Source organism: Oncorhynchus keta, chromosome 3 (genome assembly GCF_023373465.1).
Source record: "Oncorhynchus keta strain PuntledgeMale-10-30-2019 chromosome 3, Oket_V2, whole genome shotgun sequence".
In the NCBI taxonomy this organism is placed as follows: domain Eukaryota; kingdom Metazoa; phylum Chordata; class Actinopteri; order Salmoniformes; family Salmonidae; genus Oncorhynchus; species Oncorhynchus keta.
In genome coordinates this window covers 10579266-10604233 of record NC_068423.1, presented here as the reverse complement: position 1 = coordinate 10604233, position 24968 = coordinate 10579266, and the positions used below count along the sequence as shown (strand labels likewise).

General features: G+C 42.4%; 2 protein-coding genes across 2 annotated transcripts in view; both read right to left on the bottom strand.

The window, feature by feature from the left end:
* Positions 1–8284, bottom strand: part of wdr90 (WD repeat domain 90) — a 72271-nt gene extending 63987 nt beyond the window's left edge. The window contains exons 1-5 of the mRNA XM_035748359.2: positions 7877–8284; positions 7622–7713; positions 7152–7328; positions 2322–2460; positions 1934–2104 (exon numbers count right to left, since the gene is read on the bottom strand). Of these exons, the coding sequence (XP_035604252.1) occupies positions 1934–2104; positions 2322–2460; positions 7152–7328; positions 7622–7713; positions 7877–7889 (592 nt within the window). The 5' untranslated portion in view covers positions 7890–8284. The remainder of the gene's footprint in view (positions 1–1933; positions 2105–2321; positions 2461–7151; positions 7329–7621; positions 7714–7876) is intronic.
* Positions 8285–10635: 2351 nt separating this feature from the next.
* Positions 10636–24968, bottom strand: part of LOC118366027 (glucagon receptor-like) — a 30706-nt gene continuing 16373 nt past the window's right edge. The window contains exons 3-14 of the mRNA XM_035748348.2: positions 24606–24708; positions 19550–19657; positions 18412–18533; positions 17891–17997; positions 17441–17597; positions 17089–17248; positions 16935–16995; positions 16755–16824; positions 16370–16461; positions 16030–16168; positions 15875–15916; positions 10636–13072 (exon numbers count right to left, since the gene is read on the bottom strand). Coding sequence (XP_035604241.1) covers positions 13001–13072; positions 15875–15916; positions 16030–16168; positions 16370–16461; positions 16755–16824; positions 16935–16995; positions 17089–17248; positions 17441–17597; positions 17891–17997; positions 18412–18533; positions 19550–19657; positions 24606–24708 — 1233 coding nt within the window. The 3' untranslated portion in view covers positions 10636–13000. The remainder of the gene's footprint in view (positions 13073–15874; positions 15917–16029; positions 16169–16369; positions 16462–16754; positions 16825–16934; positions 16996–17088; positions 17249–17440; positions 17598–17890; positions 17998–18411; positions 18534–19549; positions 19658–24605; positions 24709–24968) is intronic.

The following is a 24968-nucleotide window of genomic DNA, read 5'->3' as shown; positions in this document are numbered from 1 at the left end:
TGCCAACCCTGTCCAACTTTTGAGAGTACCAGAATCATGCGGCAAATTGGAGATTCATGTGCTTAGACAAACATTATGGATCACACCTGGTTCAGTTCAGTCCTCTGAAAAGGTATTTACAAAACATAAATAAAAAAATCATACTGATAAGTACAGAACATATAAAATAAATATGTTTTGTGGAATTAGCACAGATGGTCTGTATGTTTATTCCATTACATGTACAGTGTAGAATGGAGATAATTATCGAAAAGTTTTTCTTAGCTCATGCCCCCAAGCTTAGTCTCTATAGTAGAGGAACGCTTGTCACCTCTCAAATCACTAGGGCCAGCTCACAAGTATTGGCTTTTTAGACACGGTTCCTAATCAACACTAAAAGCAAAATAATTTTGAAAACATTAAAACAAAAACAAATTAACTCAGACCACAAACTGGCTACACACTGTTCGCTAGGCTACCGCAAAGGGAATCTGAACGCTGTTCAATAGAAGAGTCCGCTGTTTCAGCCTACGTAAAGGTGCCTATTGTATTTCTTTGAAGTACTTACATAATTTCAGAGTTTCGAAGATGTATAAAATCTCAAATCTAGTGCAAAGGCATTTTAGAAGCATTACCTCTATAGCAAATACCAGACACTCATTCATTCTTCATCGTGCAGTCATCTAAAATCCCGACTCCATTTAATGCCAATATGTTTATTTTTTATTATACTTTTGTAATGCTTTTTGTGACGTGGATCATAATTACAGTTACAGTCTATCAGGTTGCGTGATGCTCGTAACGTTACGTGGAAAATACAACTAATGGGACGCAGCATTGTGCGACCAGTTATTTTTCTAACTTTCATTTAATTTCTTTCACTAGCAAATGCGCGTGAACTGCTGGCACTTTACAGGCGGACTACACCGCTCACGTGTTGCAAAATACATTTTTGAATCTATATTATTAAATTATTGCACCCACACTGCTCGCACACGCCAACGAGCGTCTACGTTGCCAAGCGCTAACAATTTATTTTGTCGCCCCCACACCAAACGCGCTCACAACACGCAGGTTAAAATATCAAAACAAACTCTGAACCAATTACATTAATTTGGGGACAGATCGAAAAGAATTAAACCTTTATAGCAATTTAGCTAGCTAGCTAATTTGTTCTATTTAGATAGCTTGCTGTTGCTAGCTAATTTGTCCTGGGATAAACATTGTTATTTTACCTGAAATGCACAAAGTCCTCTACTCCGATAATTAATCCACACATAAAATGGTCAACCGAATCGTTTCTAGTCATCTCTGGTCCTTCTAGGCCTTTTCTTCTCTTGACTTTATATTGCGATTGGCAACTTTCATAAATTACATGCATTACCGCCACCGACCGATTTCGTCTTTCAGTCACCCACGTGGGTATAACCAATGAGATGGCACGTGGGTACCTGCTTCTATAAACCAATGAGGAGATGGGAGATGCAGCGCGATCTGCATCAGAAATATAACTGATTTCTATTTAAGCCCAATACAGATGCTCGTTGGCGCGCGCGAGCAGTGTGGGTGCAATAATTGAGTAATATAGATTATTTTTTAATATTGCAACGCGAGCGGTGTAGTCAGCCTGTAAAATAGTAGTCAGTTCTATTTGTGACACAGATTGCGCTGCCTCTCCCATCTTAGGGAACATTCTTCCTCAATGACAAAAGCTGACACGTTATTACTAATAAAAAAGGTAACTATAGCTACTTAGCTAGTTCTGTGGAAACATTAAAAACTTTGAGCCAGGAATTTTCCCCCAGATTGCAATTTTGTGCACATACACAGTCCTTGATAAACCTGACATGAAGCATCTAACACTATATTACATTATAATCCTATTATTATTATTATTATTATATTATATTATATTATTATAAAACCCTGTGACAGCTTTGGGTCTCAGTCTCACCAGGGTCTAGCACCAGGTCACTGGTGAACATGTTTTTCACTGACATGTTGGCACACAGTTTGACTGCCTTCAGGTGGCTGTGGTGGCGGTTGAGGTAGACAGAGAGAATGTACTGCAGGTCCATCATCAGACAGGTCCAACACACCGTAGAGGGGGCGGGACCCACCAGTCCTGGCCAATAGAAGAACTTGGTCATGATCAAGGAACACCGCAGTACAATTGTAATTTGCTGGTTTAGCCATGTTCAGTGAAGACATCACAGAAGACAAAACTCGACAAATCTGATTCAAATGACCAGCTTTTAGCTGTTACAATTCAACCAGTTTTGCTTGAACATGATTGTTGCTGTAACTGTGTCACTATGTTCGGTGTAGATGTATGTTTTCACCGTGTCTGGCTGTTTTTGCAGTGCTCTCGTACACCGAGCCCTTGGCCGCTCCACACAGGAAGGGGAACTGCAGCCAGGTGGCCGTGGACTTGAACTCCTTAAACAGGTTGGAGAAGGAGACACGGATCACCTGGCCCTCCTACAAAAAACAGCAGAGGAAACAGGGAGGTCAAATATAGTACCTGTAATTCTTATGGTGGGGTTGTACTGGTAATTGGTAAAAATGTGAATACTTATTTGTACAGTTTAGTTCGTTTGAGGTAAAATGGACTCTTAACAACGTGATGAAACTTTGCTAGTTTCTTGAGTCGGCAAGGAGCAACAAAGTCTCGGGTTGCAGAGGTAACAACCCCCACAATGAAGCAGCAGCACACATATAACTCATAGATTAATTATGTTCCTATGGCAGCACATGCAATCAGGAGCGAAGGAGAAAATGTGCATCTAAAAATATGTTTTTATTTTTGCTATTCAAACTGTTACAGAGACCGCAGTCATTAGTCTGGCCAATTAGTCATCCTAAATTCCAGGACCATCACAACCCTACATCTAGAGTGAGCAAAGGTCTATTTCACTCTTTGCAACCATGAGGAGAGTGATAAGTGATCCACTGAACCCCTAGGCAAATCTAATGACAGAATGATATAGTGTGTCCAACTTTTAAGCATGGTTTTGAGTGGCCTGGGGTAGAAGAAATCAACCTTGTCAAAATGAGGTACTAGGTCTTGTGTTCGGTGGAGAAAAGCTGAGGACAGGGGAGACTGAACATCTACCTCCCAGCATAACATCTTGATTTGTCCTTCTCAAATAAACCTATTTTTCTCCCCCTGATTTGCTTTGGAGTTTGTGTTATTGAAGAATAACATCAATTGCTAACACTACACAAAAGAGACAATTGACTTAAAGTAATCTGACCTTGGCAAGGGCCATTGAAGTCAGTGTGTCCATGGACCTAGATGATAGACGCTCAGCAGTTGTGCACTTTCCCTGATTATCTCAACTGAGAATCAGAGACAGGGAAATCAAGGCACATGCTTCCGCTGTGGCAAAGCGGGACATCAGGCGTCTACGTGCTGATGTAAGGACATGAATTGCCGGCAACATCGCGCTCAGAGAAAACGTCAAAGACTGAAAACAAACAGACGTTCCAACAAAAGAAAAATATATGTTCACGCTGTTGAGCAGAGAACATTGAGGTGAGAGACTCAGGCAAGGAAGTCACACTGAAAATCCTGACTGTTGCTGGGGGGGGGGGTGTATGGATACTATGTCTCTCCCTTACTAGAGGGGCAGCCAGTACATATGGAGATTGACACAGGGGCAGCTGTCTCGTGTCAGACACAAACCAACGTTTTTGAAAGCACAACGCTTAACTTATACTATCAAACCAAAAGTCGAGGCCGACTTCTAAGCTCTAGTTAAGAACAAAGTATTGGAGCTGGTCAGCGTGAGTGAATGGGCTACACACCAAACACTACGAGAGATAAGCGGGCACCTAAACGGTTGGACTTGTAGAATAGACTCTCCCAACAGTTCATGTAGAGAGAGTTGTGTATTGGGGTTGTGCGGCAGAGCATCATGGTGGTTCGTATGTGTTAAGACGAGCACGTTCAGATAAATGGTTGAACAAATTCATGCCTCATCATGATTTAATTGTTATAAAGGCGTGGTTATGAAATCCACAAGACAAGGAACCCAGGTAGAGTCAGAGACGAGGTAGATGCGACAAAACTTGGTAGCAAGAAACCATACGGGCAATCCCAGGGGAAGGTCACCCTGACAAAAAAGGTGAATTATTCCAAAATGAAACCATGCTCATTCAGTAATTATCCATAAGGTATATATACTGACCAAAAATATAAACGCAACATGTAAAGTATTGGTCCCATGTTTCATGAGCTGAAATAAAAGATGTCCCCCAGAGCTGTTGCCAGAAAATGTAATGTTAATTTCTCTACCATAAACCACTTCTAACGTTGTTTTAGAGAATTTGGCAGTACGTCCAACCGGCCTCACAACCGCAGGCCACGTGTAACCGAGCCAGCCCAGGACCTCCACATCAGACCTGTGGGATTGTCTGAGACCGGCCACCCAGACAGCTGATGAAACAGAGGAGTATTTCTGTCTGTAATAAAGCCTGTTTGTGGGGAAAAACTAATACTAATTGGCTGGGCTGGCTCCCCAATGGGTAGACCTGTGCCCTCCCAGGCCCACCCATGGCTGTGACCCTGCCCAGTCATGTGAATCCATTGATTCTGAACTAATTTATTTATTTAAATTGATTGATTTCCTTACATGAACTGTAATTCAGTAAAATCGTTGAAATTGTTGCATTTATATTTTTGTTCAGTATATTTTGAAGTGCAGACATTATTTAGGTACAATTCCATCTGCTGACATTTTACAAAAGTTCCAGGATGACAACAAATGTGTTACGATAGATTTTGATAAAGAAATCTTTAAGATTTGAATGTCAATGGGTGTAATATCCATAACGGTTGTATTTCCACTCTAAAGTAATAATGGAAATTACATCCTTTTCAAATGTTTCCTTTTTTTTGTGTTCAGCCAAACCTTTCCTTCAAAATGCCTATTCATGTTTTGACCTAAGAGACTTACAAACTCAGACTTCTGCTAATATGTTCAGTCTCCCCAAAATCTGGCCCATTTAATGGTACAAGTAATGCCTCTGTTTTATTTGACCAACATGCCAATATTTGGGTATTCCAAGGGGACCTATAGACACACACATCAGAAGCTTAATTTATATTTTGTTTGTCCATTCTGTGAGACATTCAAGTTGTGATTTTGCCTGCAAAGGTAACATCCATAAAGCTGGAATCAACAATACCAGTCATGATTCTGTCTGGTAACTTATCATGGAGAGTTCCATGGTTGAATGCCTGAACAGCACACATATTCATAAAGGGTCTCGGAATAGGATTACTGATCTAGGATCAGGTCCCCTACTAATCTTATTCATTATGATCTAGGGAAAACTGATTTTAGACCAGCACTCCCACTCTGAGAGGCTTTATGAATATGGCCCTGGCTAAATGCAAGGATATTAGAATAACATAATCCCCCAAAACCCTAGACAAGACAATAACAGAGCTGAACGTGTCACTCGAGGTGCTAAAACCTAGACTGTATTATAGAGGCACCAAAACAACTAGTCTAATGAACTACTGTAGGCTTAAAACTAAGAGAGATTTATATTACTCGTTCAATAATTAGATGGATAAATCTAAGAAGCTTAGATGGACAGATTTAGAAGGCTTATTTTCCCAATTCCAGTTAAGATCTCAACTAAATGTCATAATCCCCAATGAGTGGTGGTAAAATAACCTTGGGTTTTAAATTCATAGGAACTACAGCACTTTCAAAATGAAAGGTTGGGTATAAAACACATGAGAAAGCAACCAATACTAGAATCAGTTCCGGAGGCATGCTACTATACTCCACAAAAATATAAAACGCAACATGTAAAGTGTTGGGCCCATGTTTGATGAGCTGAAATAAAACATTCCAGAAATTGTCCATATGCACAAAAAGCATCTCTAAAATGTTGTGCACAATTTTTTACATCCCTGTTAGTGAGCATTTTTCCTCTGCCAAGATAATCCATCCACCTATCAGGTGTGGCATATCAAGAAGCTGATTAAACAGCATGATCATTACACAGGTGCACCTTGTACTGGGGACAATAAAAGGCCACTCTAAAATTTGCAGTTTTGTCACACAACACAATGCCACAGCTGTTTCAAGTTGAGGGAGAATGTAAATGGCATGCTGACTGCCCGAATGTCCACCAGAGCTGTTGCCAGATAATTTAATGCTAATTTCTCTACCATAAGCTGCATCCAATGTTGTTTTAGAGAATTTGGCAGTATGTCCAACCTGCCTCACAACCGCAGACCACATGTAACCACGCCAGCCCAGTGGGAGGTCCTATGCCTTCCCAGGCCCACCCATGGCTGCACCCCTTCCCAGTCGTGTGAAATCCATAGATTAGGGCCTAATACATTTATTTCAACTGACTGATTTCTTTATATGAACTGTAATTAAGCAAAATTGTTGAAATTGATGCATGTTACGTTTATATTTTTGTTCAGTATAAAAACAGGTATTGAGTGTCGTGGAAGTGGGAGAGAGGAGACAGACTATTCTGAATAATAATGTTATTTCACTTTTAACACGGCAAATTCCTTCGAATTATGAGGCATATATTTATTTGATCAGTGCTATGCCAATCCATCATACTATCAAAATACTATGCCCTTGTTGAATAATAACATGCCTCACAACACAGATATCCTATATAAATCAGTTTTATAAAGTATGTAATTACATGCCTGACAATGCCATTGTGTTCCTACCTAGTCTCAAAAACCCAACCCTAGGCAACACAGTGACTAGGGTCTGGTTTGATGGACTCTTTTGGCATTGAGGAACTACGTCACTTCCTAGGTCCGCTTCAATAAAATACAAAATATTTGCTAGCGAGATGGAGATCAAGAGGCTGGTTTGCATTAACTAGCTGAACGAGAACCACTGCAAATGTTTTCCCCCCAAACTATGGTTTTGAATCACGACATTCTGAAATGTCTGCCTCGTGATTTTTTGGTTGAGTATTTTTTACGCTTATTGACAAAGGCAGTGACATAGTAACTCTATCATTGAAACTAGACCCTAGTTCCTTCAATTGGAATGACAACCACAATGGAGTGTGCCAATACAGAAAATAATGGTACACCCAAGCTGTACATAACAATGCGGAATTCAACCCAAGAAAGGGCCAGGACGGAAAATCATGTCCCCAGTCTGTACCTCAGCAGCAATATCCATATGCACTACAAAGTGTTTGGCAGGACTGGGTCTGAAGAGCAGGTAGAGGTAGCGTCCTGTCAGCCCCAGGGACTGAGTGCTGGTCTTGGGCAGAAGGATGTAATTGCTGGCTGGAATGGACCCTCGGATCCGAAACACTGAACACATCAGTGTTTTGTCCTGTCAAAATGTCATAATGAAAAGTCACAATTAAAAGCAAACTGAAGACCTGGGGTGAATCTCAAAAGTAGTTTCTGATTCCTCATTTTCCATCTGACATAAGCAGGGGCATTGGATGAGAAGGTCTAAAGGGGGTCAACCTCAGAGCTTATCCTCACTTCTCTGATTGGAGGAGGGGAGAGAGTGGGCACAAGGTATTGAGTACCTTTGACATGATTGCCACCCCAGATTGCCTCCTATCTCCAATGCTGGTTGGGTAATAAGAGTGACTTGTTAAGAGTAGTGTTGCCTACCATATAGGTTGTCACATCTCCCTCTCTTGAGGTCTTCTTCCATTCCTCAACTCTCATGTGTTTGAAGATGTTGACATAGGGGTGTTGCCACACTGTCAGGCACAATAAACATTGAAGGGCACTAGTTATAAATACTGTAAAAGCATTTAACGTTAGCTAGTTGGAATAGTTGTCATAATTCATTACTCTTATTTTTAACTAGCAGTGAAATACGTTAGCTGGTAACCTGCAGTGATATGCAATTAAACCCTTTACCTCTCGACGTCATTGTAGCAATATGTCATGGAGTCCTTTCAAGTTACTTAGCTAACGTTAGCTAGTAAGTTCATTCACCTGTTGATATCTGGCAAAATATGTACTATAATGCTGTACCGGATAGCCACTGTGGCTTTGCTGTGCTATCAACTCGACCTTTGGTAACAAAGGTACCATCAACATTTAACGTGCTTTACGAAAGAAGTACATATCTTGTCTCACACCATATTTTCCTTTAAAATTGTGGTAGCAAGGTTTTTTATGTTCTTCGCCATGTAAACAACAGATTTTGCCATGACAATCTGTACTCTCCCGCTACAATCGCCGCCGTTTCCAACGGTAATACGTAGTCACGTCTTTGCGTCCCACGGTGCCTCTGGGAGCGGTAGTTCAGGACCATAGAGAGCAATAGTAATGGCGTCTTTTTGTTGGCATTAACGCCACCATGGCTCGTGCAAATTAATGTGGTTTTGTGGTAAACACAGGTTTATGAGATCTTATACGTGTTGCTCTATGTGGTAATCTTCATCAACTAACATTCCATTTTGGGAACACAAATGCACAAACACAAATGTTTCATAATTCATAAAGGTAATGTTAACTGACTGACATATCATAGAACAAAACATACACTACATATACAAAAGTATGTGGACACCCTTTCAAATCAGTGGATTTGTCTATGTCAGCCACACCCGTTGCTGACAGGTGTATACAATCGAGCACACATCCACAAAATCGCCATTGACAAACATTGGCGGCAGTAGAATGCCCTAACTGATGAGCTGAGTGACTTTCAACGTGGCACTGTCATAGGCTACCACCTTTCCAACAAGTCAGTTCTTAACATTTCTATCCTGATTGAACTGCCCCTGTCAACTGTAAGTGAAGTGCAAATGTCTAGGTACCGCCGAGGGCTGAAGTGCGTGGTGCTTAAAAATGGTCTGTCCTCCGCTGCAACACTCACTACCGAGTTCCAAACTGCCTCTGGAAGCAACGTCAGCACTGAACTGCTTGTCGGAAGCTTCATTAAATGGGTTTCCGTGGCCTAGCAGCCACACAAAAACCTAAGATCACCATGCACAATGCCTGCTGGAGTGGTGTAAAGCTCACCGCCATTGGACTCTGGAGCAGTGGAAATGCGTTCTCTGGATTGATGAACACTTCACCATCTGGCAGTCCGTTTGAAGAATCTGGGTTTGGCGGATGCCAGGAGAACAATACCTGCCCAAATGCATAGTGCCAAATGTAAAGTTTGGCGGAGGAGGAATAATGGTCTGTGGCTGTTTTTCATAGTTCGGGCTAGGCCCCTTAGTTCCAGTGAAGGGAATCTTAAGTCTACAGCATACAATGACATTCCAGACGATTCTGTGCTTCCAAATTTGTGGCAACAGTTTTGGGAAGGCCCTTTCCTCTTTCAGCATGACAATTCCTACATGCATAAAGCAAGGTCCATACAGAAATGGTTTGTTGAGATAGTGTGGAAGAACTTGACTGGCCTGCACAGAGCCCTGACCTCAACCCCATCGAACACCTTTGGGATGAATTGGAATGCTGACTGAGAGCCAGGTCTAATTGCCCGAAGTCAGTGCCCGACCTCACTAATGATCTTGTGGCTGAATGGAAGCAAGTCCCCGCAGCAATGTTCCAACATCTAGTGAAAAGTCTTCCCAGAAGAGTGCAGGGGGGACCAACTCCATATCAATGCCCATGATTTTGGAATGAGATGTTCGACAAGCAGGTGTCCACATACTATTGGTCATGTAGTGTATAAGATCTCCGAAGCCTATGTCTATCCCAAAACCCCATTCTTTCCCCATTAATTTCCCCCATAGGAATGGTTGAGCCAGAGAGTATGAGGCAAAACAACAGGTTTTACTCTGCCCAAAATCTGTCCACAGAAATAAGCCAACGAAGTGAGGATTTTTTATATGGAGGTCAATGAGATAAGAGTATAAAATTTGGTCAACATTAAAAAAGTATTGCTAATTTGCTAAATGGGCTTATTTGACCAAATAGACGTTTGGTTAGATTAGGAATGCACTGATATAGGTAGACTCAAGTGGCATTTCGGCAACTTAGAAAAAAATAACTTAATATTGGAGTTGTGTCTGTTGTCATGGAGATAGACTCATTATGGATAAAACCGATTTTAGGATGGACATTGCCATTGAGGGCTTCCACCATTTTAAAGTAGTCAACTGGGTGGGAATTCCTATGAGTTGGGAGCAATCGGCCAATGAAGAAGAAAATGTTCTACTTTAAAACAGCGATCGCCTAAATGGCGATGCCTATGCTATCACAGGCGTTATAATGGCACAGATACAAAGATGAGACCTTTATCTATTTCTATGGCCTGTTGTTCACGCACATTTCTGCTCTCTCATTGGAAAGAATGGTCCCACCTGATCTCACCTCTTCCCGCCTGACTTCCATCTTTAAGGACCTATATTTCCATTGTTAGAACGGTCACTCGACTATCTTGTCAATAAAATAGACAATCTTTGGCTGAACAACCAGAGGTAACTAATTTCCGGTTTTTAGGACTACAAGCTGTTGAGCTTTATTGGTCAAGATAGGTCATGGGCGCATTCATCTGCCCAGGCATTGCTGACACAAACACCTGGAAAAGCCTGGAATGGTATTTTACGTTTCAGTAAACCACATCGTTTGTTCTATCAATCTGTCAGTCGATGAACCAGTCGATGACGTGGCCTGCAACCATTGGATGATGAATGCAGCATCTGAGCAGTGGAGCCCGACCCATGTCTTGAGTTGGATAAGGATAATTTTAAGCATAAATTCCACACTAAACATGATATGGTAAAAGGTCATGTTAAATTGCGTAAAGTGACTGATGTATTCAGGGTTCACATACGCATCACTGACACAAATGTGTTTTTGAGTTATCCACCCTATGGCCTCCAGAAAGACAACAGCAGGAAAAGTATGATTTTTTTATGTCACATTTCATTTTATCTATTGACATTTCAAAAGTCTTGTAGCGATAAGCTTCACTCATCTCGAATACAAAATTACTACTTGAGACACAATCACTAGTGAACGTCTACACACCCCTTGCACAGTCTTCACATTTTGTGCCTGAAAATGAAATCTAAAAAGGGAATACATGTGGGGGGTTTTGCCCCCTAATATATGCCATTTAGCAGACGCTTTTATCCAAAGCGACTTACAGTCATGTGTGCATACATTCTACGTATGGGTGGTCCCGGGAATCGAACCCACTACCCTGGCGTTACAAGCCCCCTAACGATCTACACAACCTACTCCGCATTTTCAAAGTGAGAGAAAAAATATAGACATTTTTCCAAATTCATCAAAAATGAAGATGTTTTGATTGCGTATGTCTTCACACCCCAGAGTTAATACTTGGTGGAAGGAGCCTTTGGCAGCCATTGCAGCTGTGAACAATTTTGAATAACATTCTTCCAACTTTTATTTTCAACTATTGTGGTGGCAGCATCAGGCGCACCGTTTTGTGTCAAAAACTGCAACGCTGCTGGGTTTTTCATGCTCAACAGTATCCCGTGTGTATCAAGAATGGTCTACCAGCCAAAGGACTACCAGCCAAAGGACATCCAGCCGACTTGACACAAATGTGGGAAGCATTGGAGTCAACATGGGCCAAGCATCCCTATGAAACCTTTTTGACACCTTGTAGAGTCCATGCCCTGACAAATTGAGGCTGTTCTGAGGGGAAAAGGGGGGGTGCAACTCAATATTAGGAAGGTGTTCCTAATGTTTGGTAAACTCAGTGTATGTTGCCCTAAGAGTTGTGCAAATGTAACAGTCTTTGCTTCCGTCCCTCTCCTTGCTCCAACCTGGGCTCATACCAGGGATCCTCTGAAACCATCAACAACTGCCTCCCATGAAGCATAGTTAACTATCGCTACACAAAAGCCACGGCCCTTGCAGAGCAAGTGAAACAACTACTTCAAAGTCTCAGAGCAAGTGATGTCACAGATTGAAATGCTACTATCTAGCTAGCCATTTGACACACCGGTTAGATCTTATTTAAAATGATTCCCAGCTGTAATGGCTGCCAAAATACTTCCACAAAGTATTAACTCTGGGGTGTGATGTTCTTTTTTCTTGTGGAACATTTTCCATCATTTCCTTTAACTTTGAAAATGTGGAGTAGGTTATGTAGATCGGCAGGATTTGTATTTATTTAATCCCTTTTTAGATGTAATTTTAAGGCATGGGGGGAGTTGGATGTGTAGACTTTCACTAGGCACTGTACCACTCATCATTTGGAAATACATTAAAATACTGTACATTAACAGAGTGACACACAAATAATATCTTACTTAAAGGCCCAGTGCAGTCAAATTTCAGTTTTCCCTGTGTTTTGTATCATATTGTACAACAGCTGATGAAAATAACACTGTAAAAGTGGGAAAAATGTGATCAGTGTAACTTTCTGATAGTTGCCCGTTGAAAATACAATTTACACAGGACCTTCTAATCTGCAGGTTTTGCATGGGTGGAGTTGTCTTGCATGATGACATCCCCAGGCAGTATAAATTGATAGACCAATAACAAAAAAAGTGTCAAACCTCTCTGCCAACAGCTAGTTTTCAAGTTACATTAGGCACCCCCAATTAGACCCCTCACTTAGACCACCTCTGAAACTTCTTGCTTGCGAAACAATTATTTTTGTCATTTTGTTTTACATTTTAATTTCAAACTATTACACTACGGTACTTAATTGTTACCCAGAAATGATTTGATATTAGATCAAAAATGGCTGCATTTGGGCCTTTAATCTGAATAAATATTTACAACATGTGGAGGTAACTCAACCGGGTCGTTTAAGTGAATGAGGAATGACACCTGCATAGATGGACTAGACCCCGTGGTCTCATTAGGAGTTAGGTGTGTGCAGTCTGTACTCTTCTCCAGGGTTGCCTTTGTGGTACGACAATGCAGTTGAGCGAGAGACTCAGGTGTCATGGAGGTGTTCCGAGCATGCTGTCTTGAACTTTGAGCCTGCGGAGATGGAGGACTATCAGGTTGGACTCCTGTTGGTGGTGGTGTAGAAGCTCCATTGTTCTCTGGAACTGTGGCGATGGAGAATGGTTCTACTCTTGTCTCGGCTAGTCACTGTCCACAGCACACCACCTCCACCTCCATCCTACAGCTTCGCAGTTTCTTCGCAAGCTCTGTCTTCACCTGCAACCAACAGAGGAAAAAACATTCTTCCCTCCCTTCAACTGAAATGTGTGAGTTTGTCCTTGCTGGTCACTGATGCACAGTCTACTATTCTTCATACAATTATACTCCCTCAGTAAATGATAGCCTGTCTTTTTGCAAAACCAATTTTTAATCAAAGGATGTTGAATTGATGCATTTTTCCTACTCAGGATTGGCGATTACAGAGCAAAAGAGGACATCTGCAACTATACTGTACATGAGAATGGAAGAAGCTACCTGCCCCGAGGTCCACGAGGGGCCTAAAGGGGCCTTTGGCGCAAAAGATGATCTGTATCTCCGTTGCGCTGTGTCAGCACAATGGACAGGGAACGCCGTGGTGTGTGTAGGGCGGCTATGAGAAGTCACTGGGTGGTAAGGTATGACTCCTTTTGGTTTCCATAAAAAGCAGGCAAAAATGCATGCGTTCCTAAAGCACAGAAGTAAGACTCGAGGACTGCAAGGTTGCTGAGGACAGTGACAGACCCCGGCTTTAAGTTTACAGCCAGCATGTGGTGCACAGAATCCTCAGTCTTCTCCCTCCTCCAAACAAATGACTCCAGGCAAAAGCAACGGATCTTTACACTAGAGTCAAAGTGGTCCACAGTGTATTGGAGTGTGTCAAGAAGCTGTGGGGCGACAGTGAGTTCGAAGCCATTTAGGCACAGTGCAGTGCCAGTGGCACTGATGCACCACCACCAGCGCCAAGCAAACAACGATGTTACAGTATATAAGTACAAACCTCCAGGCCTACATGATACAGTAGGCCAGCAGAACTGAGTGGAAAACACAGTTCTTCAGCACGTTGGATACCGTCATTGGTGAAACGTCAGAACTGGTGAAGGCCCTGTGTGCCTTTGACCCAGAGAGCCATGACTTTCTAAATGAGTTGAAAGGCGAATCCACTGCGAGATCTAAGCAAAACAGATTTGGTGGAAGCTGAGTTCAGTGCCGTTTGCTAGGTTTTTCTGACTGAAATCGCCCGCTCTGGCTCCAATGACGACAATTTGACCCCACTTGATATGCTGCAATGATTCTCTGGGCCTCTTTCCGCTATGCCGACCATGCTTACTACACTGAAACATGGACTGACTTTTTGGGCGTCCAATCAGAACAGAACAAACACGCTACACCCGAGGAAAGCTGAACTAATCCAACTGGCATTTGAGGGGGATCTCACAAGAAGATTTCAAGGAATGATCAATTGATCGATTATTCATGAAATTCCACAGAGCATCAAGGAAGCTGCAACCCTTTTGAAAACGTAAGATTGTTTCAATCTAGCTGGTTGGTTTGGATCAAAATATTGCTTTAGGGTTTAGGGCGCTGTCCATGGTGTTGATGGAGTGCAGTGAGATGTCGTGGCATCGAACCTTTCACTTCTTGGTCAAAAGCAATTCTTGAACTTTTATGTTTACTGTGGTGTAGTGTAATGCAAGCTGAATTCCATATAATTCCAATGTAAGAACCCAATGACGCCCCTGGGTATAGCTACATATCAGTATGTTTCATCATAGAAATAGATAACCAGAATCAAATTGAGCCTTTCTCCCATAGCCTATTGGTTTTCGCGGCTGTAAATGGAACTGTACTTATTGGAAACGTGTTTATGGTAGGCTGGCATTGCTTAATTGATTATGTGGGTCGAATTTGATTCACAGAAGTGTATTCACAACCTGTTGCCATATCACAACCTGTTGCTGAACTCATGAGCGAGCAGTATGCTTTTCCATGTTTGAAGCTGGCCTGTATATGCCTATTTGTTTGGCAAGACAGCTGTGCATGGCTGCATCTCACTGTAGTAGGCTGTAGGCTATGTTTTGGTTATTTGCGTCTCCATTCGCCTTTTGTTTACTGTGTTTGTTCCTTGTTAATGTAACTAGCCTAAATATAGATTGTGTCATGCCTTTATCGATCTGACATTTTGCTTTACTAAGCCTACTACTTGGTTCCACTGTTTTGTTCTGGTCGCATTCATTCATTCGTTCGTTCGCATTCGCAGTTGTGTCGTATTCTAAGCCAAACTGTTATTCAGTATTTATGTTTGCACGCAAGAATAACTAGGCTACTACTATTTTGGTAAGACAACTGTGTGTGTCACTGCATTCACATAGTCTGCTTGTAATAGATGAATTTCCCTATCTATCTTGTATCCAATATTCATTACCAAAACGGGCTAGCTGTATGGTATGGTCCATTGTGCTGATAAAGCGCAGCAGAGATTTCAGATTTCAAAAGCACTCAATGATCTTGGAGTCTCAGCATTTGAACGTTATGTTTATTGTGGAACAGCGTGATTATATCAGCAGAATTCAATATCATTCTAATGCAAGGACACCCCCAAAAATGTAGCCCCCTCGCCGATTTCAACTGCCCCTTTAGTCACTTTATCCTGGGGCCGGGTCTGCAGCTGCCACACATTAGAATGAACAGGTCTGACGTTCAAAAGGCATTCGTCTAATAATAGTAGTTGCCCATTCCTAAAGTAATTCAGAATGTCATTAACATTTCTTTCAGACACGAGCGAACCTGTCAGATACTTGTGACCCATCTGACTTCACATCACACCATAACCCAGACCGTTTACAGCAATTGCCACAGATAATCGAGGTAGCCAAATGAGCCTTCAATCAGGGATGTGCAGTTGGCAGTAAGTGTGTGCGTTACAGCTTATATAGGAAAGGATGGGGCACCTCAGGGGGAGCATGTGATGAGTTTGATGGATGGAAAACAATAGAAAAAGATAGAACATAACGGAAAAAAACACAATAGAATCTTACAAACCTCTTTGTTACAGTAGCAGTACAGCACAGCCACCAGAAATCCCTATAGAGACACAACGCTTGGATTAAAACAAAACACTGATAGGCTTCACTTGCTAGGTAATAATGCAAGGCTATGGTTTGTTGACCTGGGTAACCTGGTTTCAGGTTCCTCACCTGAAATGAGTTGAGGAAGAGCGTGAAGAAGACCTTGATGTAGCGCAGGATGCCAGTGGTCTGCTCATCAGTGGCGAAGATGAAGATGACCTCATGGATGCCAAATAGAGGGATGAGGGTCAAGGTCGCCTTGGCCAAGCTATCAGGAGATTGGACATAGGGAGGAAATTTGTCTCACTGTCTCAACTAATTTTCCGCATGTCTTGCCCTCTTTCTTTTAATCTGCCCCTTTATCTTTCCTCCTCTCTCTGTCACCAACTATCAAATTGGATGCCACATCGGTAAAGGAAGAGGCCTGTGTGTAATATCATTATATCAGACTCTTGTCCTTCTTCCTTACCGAAGCTTGTATGCAGGATAGCCATTCTGATTGTTGGCACGTAGTTTGGATAGAATCACCTTCAAAATCTTCATGAAAATCAATAAGTTGATCTGTTGACAGTAGCATTTGCAATCTTTCAAAAACAAACACACACACACACAGCCATGTATGACAAGTAGGCTGTAAATATGCAGACCAACACAATGCACACAGACAGGCACGCAAATACACACACACACACACACACACACACACACACACACACACACACACACACACACACACACACACACACACACACACACACACACACACACACACACACACACACACACACACACACACACACACACACACACACACACACAATGTACATAACAACAGAGCCAATAGCCGCCCTCACCAGTGACGCAAACAGAATGGGGAACCGTATTATCCACCAGTAGCTCATATTTTCATTGACAGCCCAGCACCTGAGGGTACCACATTGGGACATTCATTGTTTACATCTGTCTCTAAATCAATGCAAACAACAGGCCGTGCAGTGTGCACTGATTGAGGTGACACATGGACACCCACTCACTCTTTGTTTTCTCTTAATAGCTTGGCCAACATCCAAGGAAGGACAAATAAAAGAGGGGTTCCTGACAAAGAAAGACGTTGAGCATTAATAAGACACAGTGGGTATAAAAGGCAGAAGTGGTATTTTGGATGTAGACAAAGGATACGTTACTCACCCCAGCCGAGGCAGATATAAGGCAAGTACTTGTTGTTCTCAATTAATACGGAGGCGATGAGCACCGAATACAGGTAGATGGCCTCTCCAAAGAACCAGTAGTGATTGGCTAGAACACAATACTGCATCACCACCTGGGCCATCCTGCAGCCAATGGCAGCCTTGAAATAAAGATGGTAAAGATGGTGATTACTATAAAGGTCAATCAGTGATGACATTTTGCTAAAACAACTCCTAGTCTCCACAGATCATGTCACCATATTCAAGGGTATTCAAGTGTTTGCAGACTTGAAGGAATAAATATGATAGGAACAAGCAATATGGTAGCTCCACCTACACTGCTCACAACCCACCTCGTGACTCAGCATTTCTCCCAGGTCGGCCTGTCTCATGATCTCCCGGCCCCAGTGACGCTCCAGCATGGTGTCCTTGACGATCACCGACACGGCTCGCAGGATGAAAGACACAAACAGGTTTGCGTGGATGTAGTTGCGGGTGCAGTGAAGCTTCCTGATAGGGAACAATAGAGGCAGATGGCCAAGAAGTATTACTACCAAAAAAATACCATCAAAGAAAACTACCCAGAAATCTTCTCAAGAAGAAGATGTTTAGTCACACTCACAAACCTTCCCATACTGTTACTTCTCTAGGGTTGCTTTTCCAATGCTCATCCAAAGCATCCTTTTGGGCTTTCTGTGGTAAATATGACTTCGATGTACGTTCTTGATTACTGGAATAGAGATGAGTGAAGTGGACCAGTGTTTCTATTTGAAGAGTGGTGGCGAACAGGAGGACAAGTGTACCTGATACTCAGTAGAATGATGAGCGCTGAGACCAGGGTGAAGAGGGACAGGGTGTAGCCAACCGTGTAAAGCATCCTGAAGCTCACCATCAACTGCTTGAACCACAGCTGTGGAAAAAACAATGCAGAGCGGCGTTACCATGGAAACTCTTGTCAGAAGAGATTATGTTAAGTAGGACTTTATATACACATCTTGTCACTGACAAAGACAGAAACAACTTTTTTTTTAAAGCGTTGGCCGTTCCCAAATCGCTTCCTAGCCTTTCCCCTTAGCCTTAATCCGTTAATGTTTGCAGATCTGTAAGGTGGAAACGTCATCATTACACTGCTCATACCTACAATATCCAGACCCTTCAGATCTTACAAACATTGAAGGCTTTGCGTTAAGGGACTGCATATGTTTACAGTAGTACAGCCCTCCAAATGACGAAAGAGAAGGCTGATTTACCTGAAGAGCTCAGGGGCACGGTGCTCATTAACACCTACAAGTAAAAAACAATCAATGTTTTTTTTGTCAGGTACCTCCTGAGATGTGATTTCCTGTTCCTCTTCACACTGAGACATGTCCCTCCAGACTTCCCCGTCCTCCTCCTCCACCCAGTGGCCATCAGAGCCACACCGTCGACGCACCACACCCTGAGACACTGGACATCCCGCAGACATGTCCAGTGTGTGTGCACATACGCACACATGCAGGTGCGCGCACACACACAAACATAAATACACATTGAGTGCACAGACAAAAATATTTTTCCACAGAAACACGCATACAGCTTGTGCCCACACACACCCACACACTATTCTGAAAGCAACACGTACAAACAATGTTTCCGAATTGGCATAATTATTGGAGCTGTGTCTGAGAGTAGGCGTGCTAAAATAGGATCCGTTTTGCCATTTAGATCTGTTGGGTTCTGAGAATATGAAATGTTACTTATTCATGTCACTGATGGAGTGCTCAGGTTGAGGGTCTACAACAGAAGTTAAGGGTTATAAGAGGAAGGTATACAGTGGGTGCAATGTATTGAGTGCAGGGAAGTGATTACATGTGGCACACATTGAGAAGGGGAGACGGTGGAGAGATTAGAAATGAACAAATGCCACTAAGGGAGAGAGGGTAATGTATAACGTTTACATTATGTACGGATATGTTATTGTTAGTCATTAGGGATCTCCTGGGAGGAGAAGAGACACAGTCTGGTATCAATAACCATGACAAACTTGAGTTGGGGAGGAGTGAGCACTTTGCGGTAGAGGTCAGGTCAGATGAAGTGAGGAAGGACAGATATCACTATGGTTCTCTCTAGCAACAGGGATGCGTTGGCTGTTCGGTTGTGGAGGAGGAGACTCAGCCTAGGGGAAAGGGTTAAATATCAGTGCTTGTGTGACATGTTTTTCTGTCTGAATTACAGCTGAATTACAGCTGTACCTTTTGGGAAGAATTCAACTTGGTTAAGCTTCTCTAGTGTTCGTGAGTAATTTACTCTGAAAAAGAAGAACCTAACAGATCATAATGAATATGATTATTAGAACAGCACAGCTCCCTTTATATGTTTTATGAATAGGTCAATATATTTTGGGGTATTATTCTGTGCCATCATATCACAATTCAATAGATGACCATCGACAATACAATGTAGATTTTTAAAAAGTCAGTCACCTTTGTCAAACCAGGGCAGGTAGGAGGGACAGGACACATTGACCACCGACCCTGGAGGACCATCAGGCCAGCAGGCGTAGCGGTCAAACGTCCTGTTACAGAACAAACCTGGGAGACAGAGAAAGAACATGACCACGAGCGTTCCATTTGTAGCCTGGTCATCCAGACTGACCAAAATAGTGTGTGCAGTGTTTAGAATGCCTTTACGAGGCAATTTTTTCTGACCAAGGATAGGCAACTACAACTAGCTGCACTTCAAGGTAAACTTACAGCGCATTTCAAAAGTATTCAGACCCCTTGACTTTTCCACATTTTGTTACATTACAGTCGTATTCTAAAATTGATGAAAACAAATAAAAAAATGCTCATCAATTTACACACAATACCCCGCATAATGTTTTTATGTTTTTGGGGGTTTTCTTTTGCAAATGTATAAAAAATGAAAAATTGAAATATCACATTTACACACTAAGTATTCAGACCCTTTACTCAGTACTTTGTTGAAGCACCTTTGGCAGCGATTACAGACTAAAATCTTCTTGGATATGGCGCTACAAGCTTGACACACCTGTATTTGGGGAGCTTCTCCCATTTTTCTCTGCAGATCCTCTCAACGCTCTGTAAGGTTGGATGGGAAGCGTTGCTGCACAGCTGTTTTCAGGTCTCTTCAGAGATGTTACATTGGGTTCAAGTCCGGGGTCTGGCTGTGCCACTCAAGGACATTCAGAGCCTTGTCCCGAAGCCACTTTTGCGTCGTCTTAGCTCTGTGCTTAAGGCCGTTGTCCAGTGGAAGGTGAACCTTTGCCCCAGTCGGAGTTCTTGAGCACTCTGGAGCATCAAGGATTTCTTTGTACTTTGCTCCGTTCATCTTTCCCTCGATCCTGACTAGTCTCCCAGTACACCATGCTTCACCATAGGGATGGTGCCAGATTTCCACCAGACGTGACACTTGGTATTAAGGCCCAACAGTTCAATCTTAGTTCCATAAGACCAGATAATCTTGTTTCTCATGGTCTGAGTCCTTTAGTCTGAGTCCTGAGTCCTTTAACTCCAAGCGGGCTGTCATGTGCCTTTTACTGTGGAGTGGCTTCCATCTGGCAATCTACCATAAATACCTGATTGGTGGAGTTCTGCAGAGATGGTTGTCCTTCTGGAAGGTTCTCCCATCTCCACAGAGGAACTCTGGAGCTCTGTCAGAGTGACCATCAGGTTCTTGGTCACCTCCCTGACACTGTGTTCTTCGGTACCTTCAATGCTGCAGAAATGTTTTGGTACCCTTCCCCAGATCTGTGCTTCAACACAATCATGTCTCAGAGCTCTACAGACAATTCCTTCGAACTCATGGCTTGGTTTTTGCTCTAAAATGCAATGTCAACTGTGGGACCTTATATAGACAGGTATGTGCATTTCCAAATCATGCCCAATCAATTGAATTTACCACAGGTGGAATTTCATCAGCCGGGGATTATCAAGCAAATAACTGTCGGTCTCAGGGTAATTGACCGTTAATTAACATAAACACATGTAGCATCTCCTGGCCTCCAAACATAGCCTACAAGACACTGATGCAGACCTTTGCAACATCTACATTTTAAAAAGTCTAACAAATCCATGTATTATAGCCTACACCTTCACAATAAATGCATTATTCATTTTAGACAGGTCTAAAGAAACATAACATGAAGGAAATGCACTCTTTTTCGGAAGAACAGAATAGCACACTGAGTTGTCCTTATGTTATGGTCTTGACCTGGCTATGCCAAATGGCTGTGGGCTATACTATTTCATTTAGCTGACAAGATTTGCTTAGAATTTCCTTGGGCTTCATTTATATTATAGTATGAAGAATACAATTGAACAAAGCTGAATAAAATAGAAAGGATATTTTCTCCAAACGATTTGAGGGAGTGTGCACATGTGGCTATTCTGTGTTGAGCGGTTAACAAAGAAATAGGTACTCCTATATGCTTAATTTAGAGTTATTAATGTAACTTTAGTGGTTCTACAAATGTTGGGCTATATGTTTTGATTTTTAATACATTGTAAGGCCGTATGATGCGACTCTAATGATGATTTTTTTTAAAGTTGCTTCAAATGAATGAGCTCTGCTTTTTCTTTTGCACTGGCTGTACACACTTCATAAGTCTTGGCCCAGAGTGCTGCGTTGTGCCCTTCCCCCGGAGTGCTGCTGCTCTGAAGCACCTCTCACTCATATGGCTGCCATCACCTGATCAGGTCTTTCTCACAGGCTACAAGTATAGACAGACACATCGGGGAAGCAACTGCGCGCATCCTTATCCAATTCCAAGTTGCATATTGAAGATATTGGATGAACTGCCCACATTTACTTTTCGTCAGCCAAGAAGATGAGTAGGCCTAACAAACAGCAAAAGCACTAGCCTATGCCAATTTACTATCCCCCATAGTACAAAAGTTGACCTATTCTATTCTGAGCTGCCAGAGCCGCCCTTCACTCCGGCGCTGCCAGAGTCGCCCTTCACTCCGGCGCTTCCAGAGTCTCCCGTCTATTCGGGGCCCGCTGAAATGGTCCCCAGTCCGGGGTCGGCGGTGAGGGTCGCCGCTCCAAAGGCGCCACCTAAGTGGGCCAAGACTAAGGTGGAGTGGGGTCCACGTCCGGCGCCAGAGCCGCCACCGCGGACAGATGCCCACCCAGACCCTCCCCTATGGGTTTAGGTTTTGCGGCCAGAGTCCGCACCTTTGGGGGGGTTACTGTCACGTCCTGACTGTGTCTCTATTTTAGATTGGTCAGGGCATGAGTTGGGGTGGGCATTCTATGTTTTGTTCTAGTGGGTAGTTGTTTTCTGTTGTGTGTTTGCACCAGCCAGAACTGTTTCGGGCGTTCGCGTTGTTATTTTTGTGATTTCAGTGTTCATTAAATAAATATGGACACATACCACGCTGCACCTTGGTCCTCTCCTTCCAACAGACATTACAGCCTTATGCTACAGCCAACTTTTTCACATTTGAACTCATCAGTCCAGAGCACCTAATGCCATTTTTTTGCACCCCAGTTCCTGTGTTTTCATGCACAGTTGAGTCGCTTGGCCTTGTTTCCACGTCGGAGTTATGGTTTTTTGGCCACAAGTCTTCCATGAAAGCCAGTTCTGACCAGACTTCTCCAGACAGTAGATGGGTGTACCAGGGTGCCACTGTTTTTTTTGCCAATTCTGAGCTGATGGCGCTGCTGGACTTTTACACCTGCATTGTTTGCTGTTTGGGGTTTTAGGCTGGGTTTCTGTACAGCACTTTGAGATATCAGCTGATGTACGAAGGGCTATATAAATAAATTTGATTTGATTTGATTTGGACATCTTCTGATTGTGAAGGGAAGTAAGCATGATATGTCTTTCATCTGCTGCAGTAAGTTTCCTTAGCCAACCACTGCAACTACGGTCCTCAACGTTGCCCGTTTCTTTGTGCTTCTTCAAAAGAGCTTGGACAGCACATCTGGAAACCCCTGTCAGCCTTGACATTTCTGCCTGGGAGAGACCTTGCTGATGCCATATAACTAACTACCTTGTGTCTTGTGTCTGGTGTATGACTTTTGACGGTAAACTGTCTTCAGCAACCTCACCTTGTTAGCTGAGTTTGGCTGTTCCTCACCCAGTTTTATTCCTCCTACACAGCTGTTTCTGTTTCAGTTAATGATTGTGTTTCAACCTACGTATTGAGTTGATGATCATTAGCACCTGTTTGGTATAATTGTTTAATCATACATATGCCTCCAAAATCTCTGACTTTGTGCAAGTGTACCTAAAAGAATTGATGCTGTTTTGAAGGCAAAGGGTGGTCACACCAAATATGGATTGGTTTAGATTTTTCTTCTGTTCACACACTTTGCATTTAGTTCATTGATAAATATAATCTATTAGCATGTTTATTTTTGAAAGCATTCTTACTTTACGGCATGTTTTCACACCTGCCTAAAACCTCTGCACAGTACTGTATGCGTGAAATTTGCTTTGATTTAGAATTGACAATTATCATGCACCTGTCTGGAAACAGGGGCAGGGGAAAAAATACATGTAATCTTAAATAGCATGCCAGTCAGATAGGCTGTATTCTTGTTGTAAAGATACGCAAAGTGCTTAATATGAGGAAAGTTGAGAAATAATTGTAGGCCAAGTCTATAGAAAGTCTATAGAAAGCTGATGGGACCCTCCTCTTTTTCATAGAGGCCCTCACTCTGTTTTCTCATGCCTATAGAAATGTTGCACAACATGACCTCATGAAGTGTTTGATTAGATTTTTTCAATAACATTTGCATTGATGTTAGAGTGATTATATGGACAAAAGTGCTGAATACCAGGCAGTTAGCAAGTTTGGTAGGCTACTAATGACCATGAGCAGCATCAGAGCTTGGAGAAGCCTAATTACCGTGACTAAACGGTCACATGGAATTTGACTGCGTTCATGACTCGTGACCGCCGGTGTGGCAGTAATATGGTCATCGCAACAGCCCTAGGTGGACTCTAATCAAGTTGTAGAAACATCTCAAGGATGACCAATGGAAACAGGATGCACCTGAGCTCAATTTCGAGTCTCATAGCAAAGGGTCTGAATACTTATGTTAATAAGGTATTTCATTTTTACATTTGTAATAAATGTTTACAAAAAAATGTAAACCTGTTTTTGCTTTGTCATTTTGGGGTATTGTGTGTATATTGATGAGGGAAAAAATGTTTGAATCCATTTTAGAATAAGGCTGTAACAAAGTTATGTGAAAAAAGTACAAGGGTCTGAATACTTTCCGAATGCACTGTATATGTCTATCAAGGGTACTCTGGGCAGGGCAAAATTCAGTTGGTTGTACAGTAATCCAAAAAGGTTGGAAACCACTGTTCTACCAGAAGCCTTCATCGTATAAAACAACAACAAAAAAATATGCCAATGGAACCAATCCTATTTTATCCTTAATTAGTCTTGCTTGCCAGACTTATGGCACTCTACTCCCAGTTGTGTGAGAGACTGTGGGAAGTTTACCAAGGAACCACTTCTAAATGCCAAATCTATTTGAGTCGAGTTGTGTTCTTACCTTGAGGAAAGGGCTCATAGTCAATCATCTTCACACATTCGTCTTTGTAGTGGATCCACCTCATGTAGGTCTCCTCCAGGACTTTCCCAACGACCATCTCCACCTGGAAGAGGAAACAAACAAAAAAACATTCATGGAATAGCCTTCTGAATGAATGAAAGGTTTCATTGGAGGCAGCTAAAAATGTATTGCTCTGTACGACAGTAGCTACGTTCTGTCTCACCACAGTCCAACCATTAAACAATAGGTGTTTCCTGTGTACAGACTCAGCTCACTGTACACTGTACACTCACTGTACTCTACAGTGTCCAACAGTTATAAGTGGCTCTTGATAGCACTTTGGCTATTAAGGTGTGTCACGCT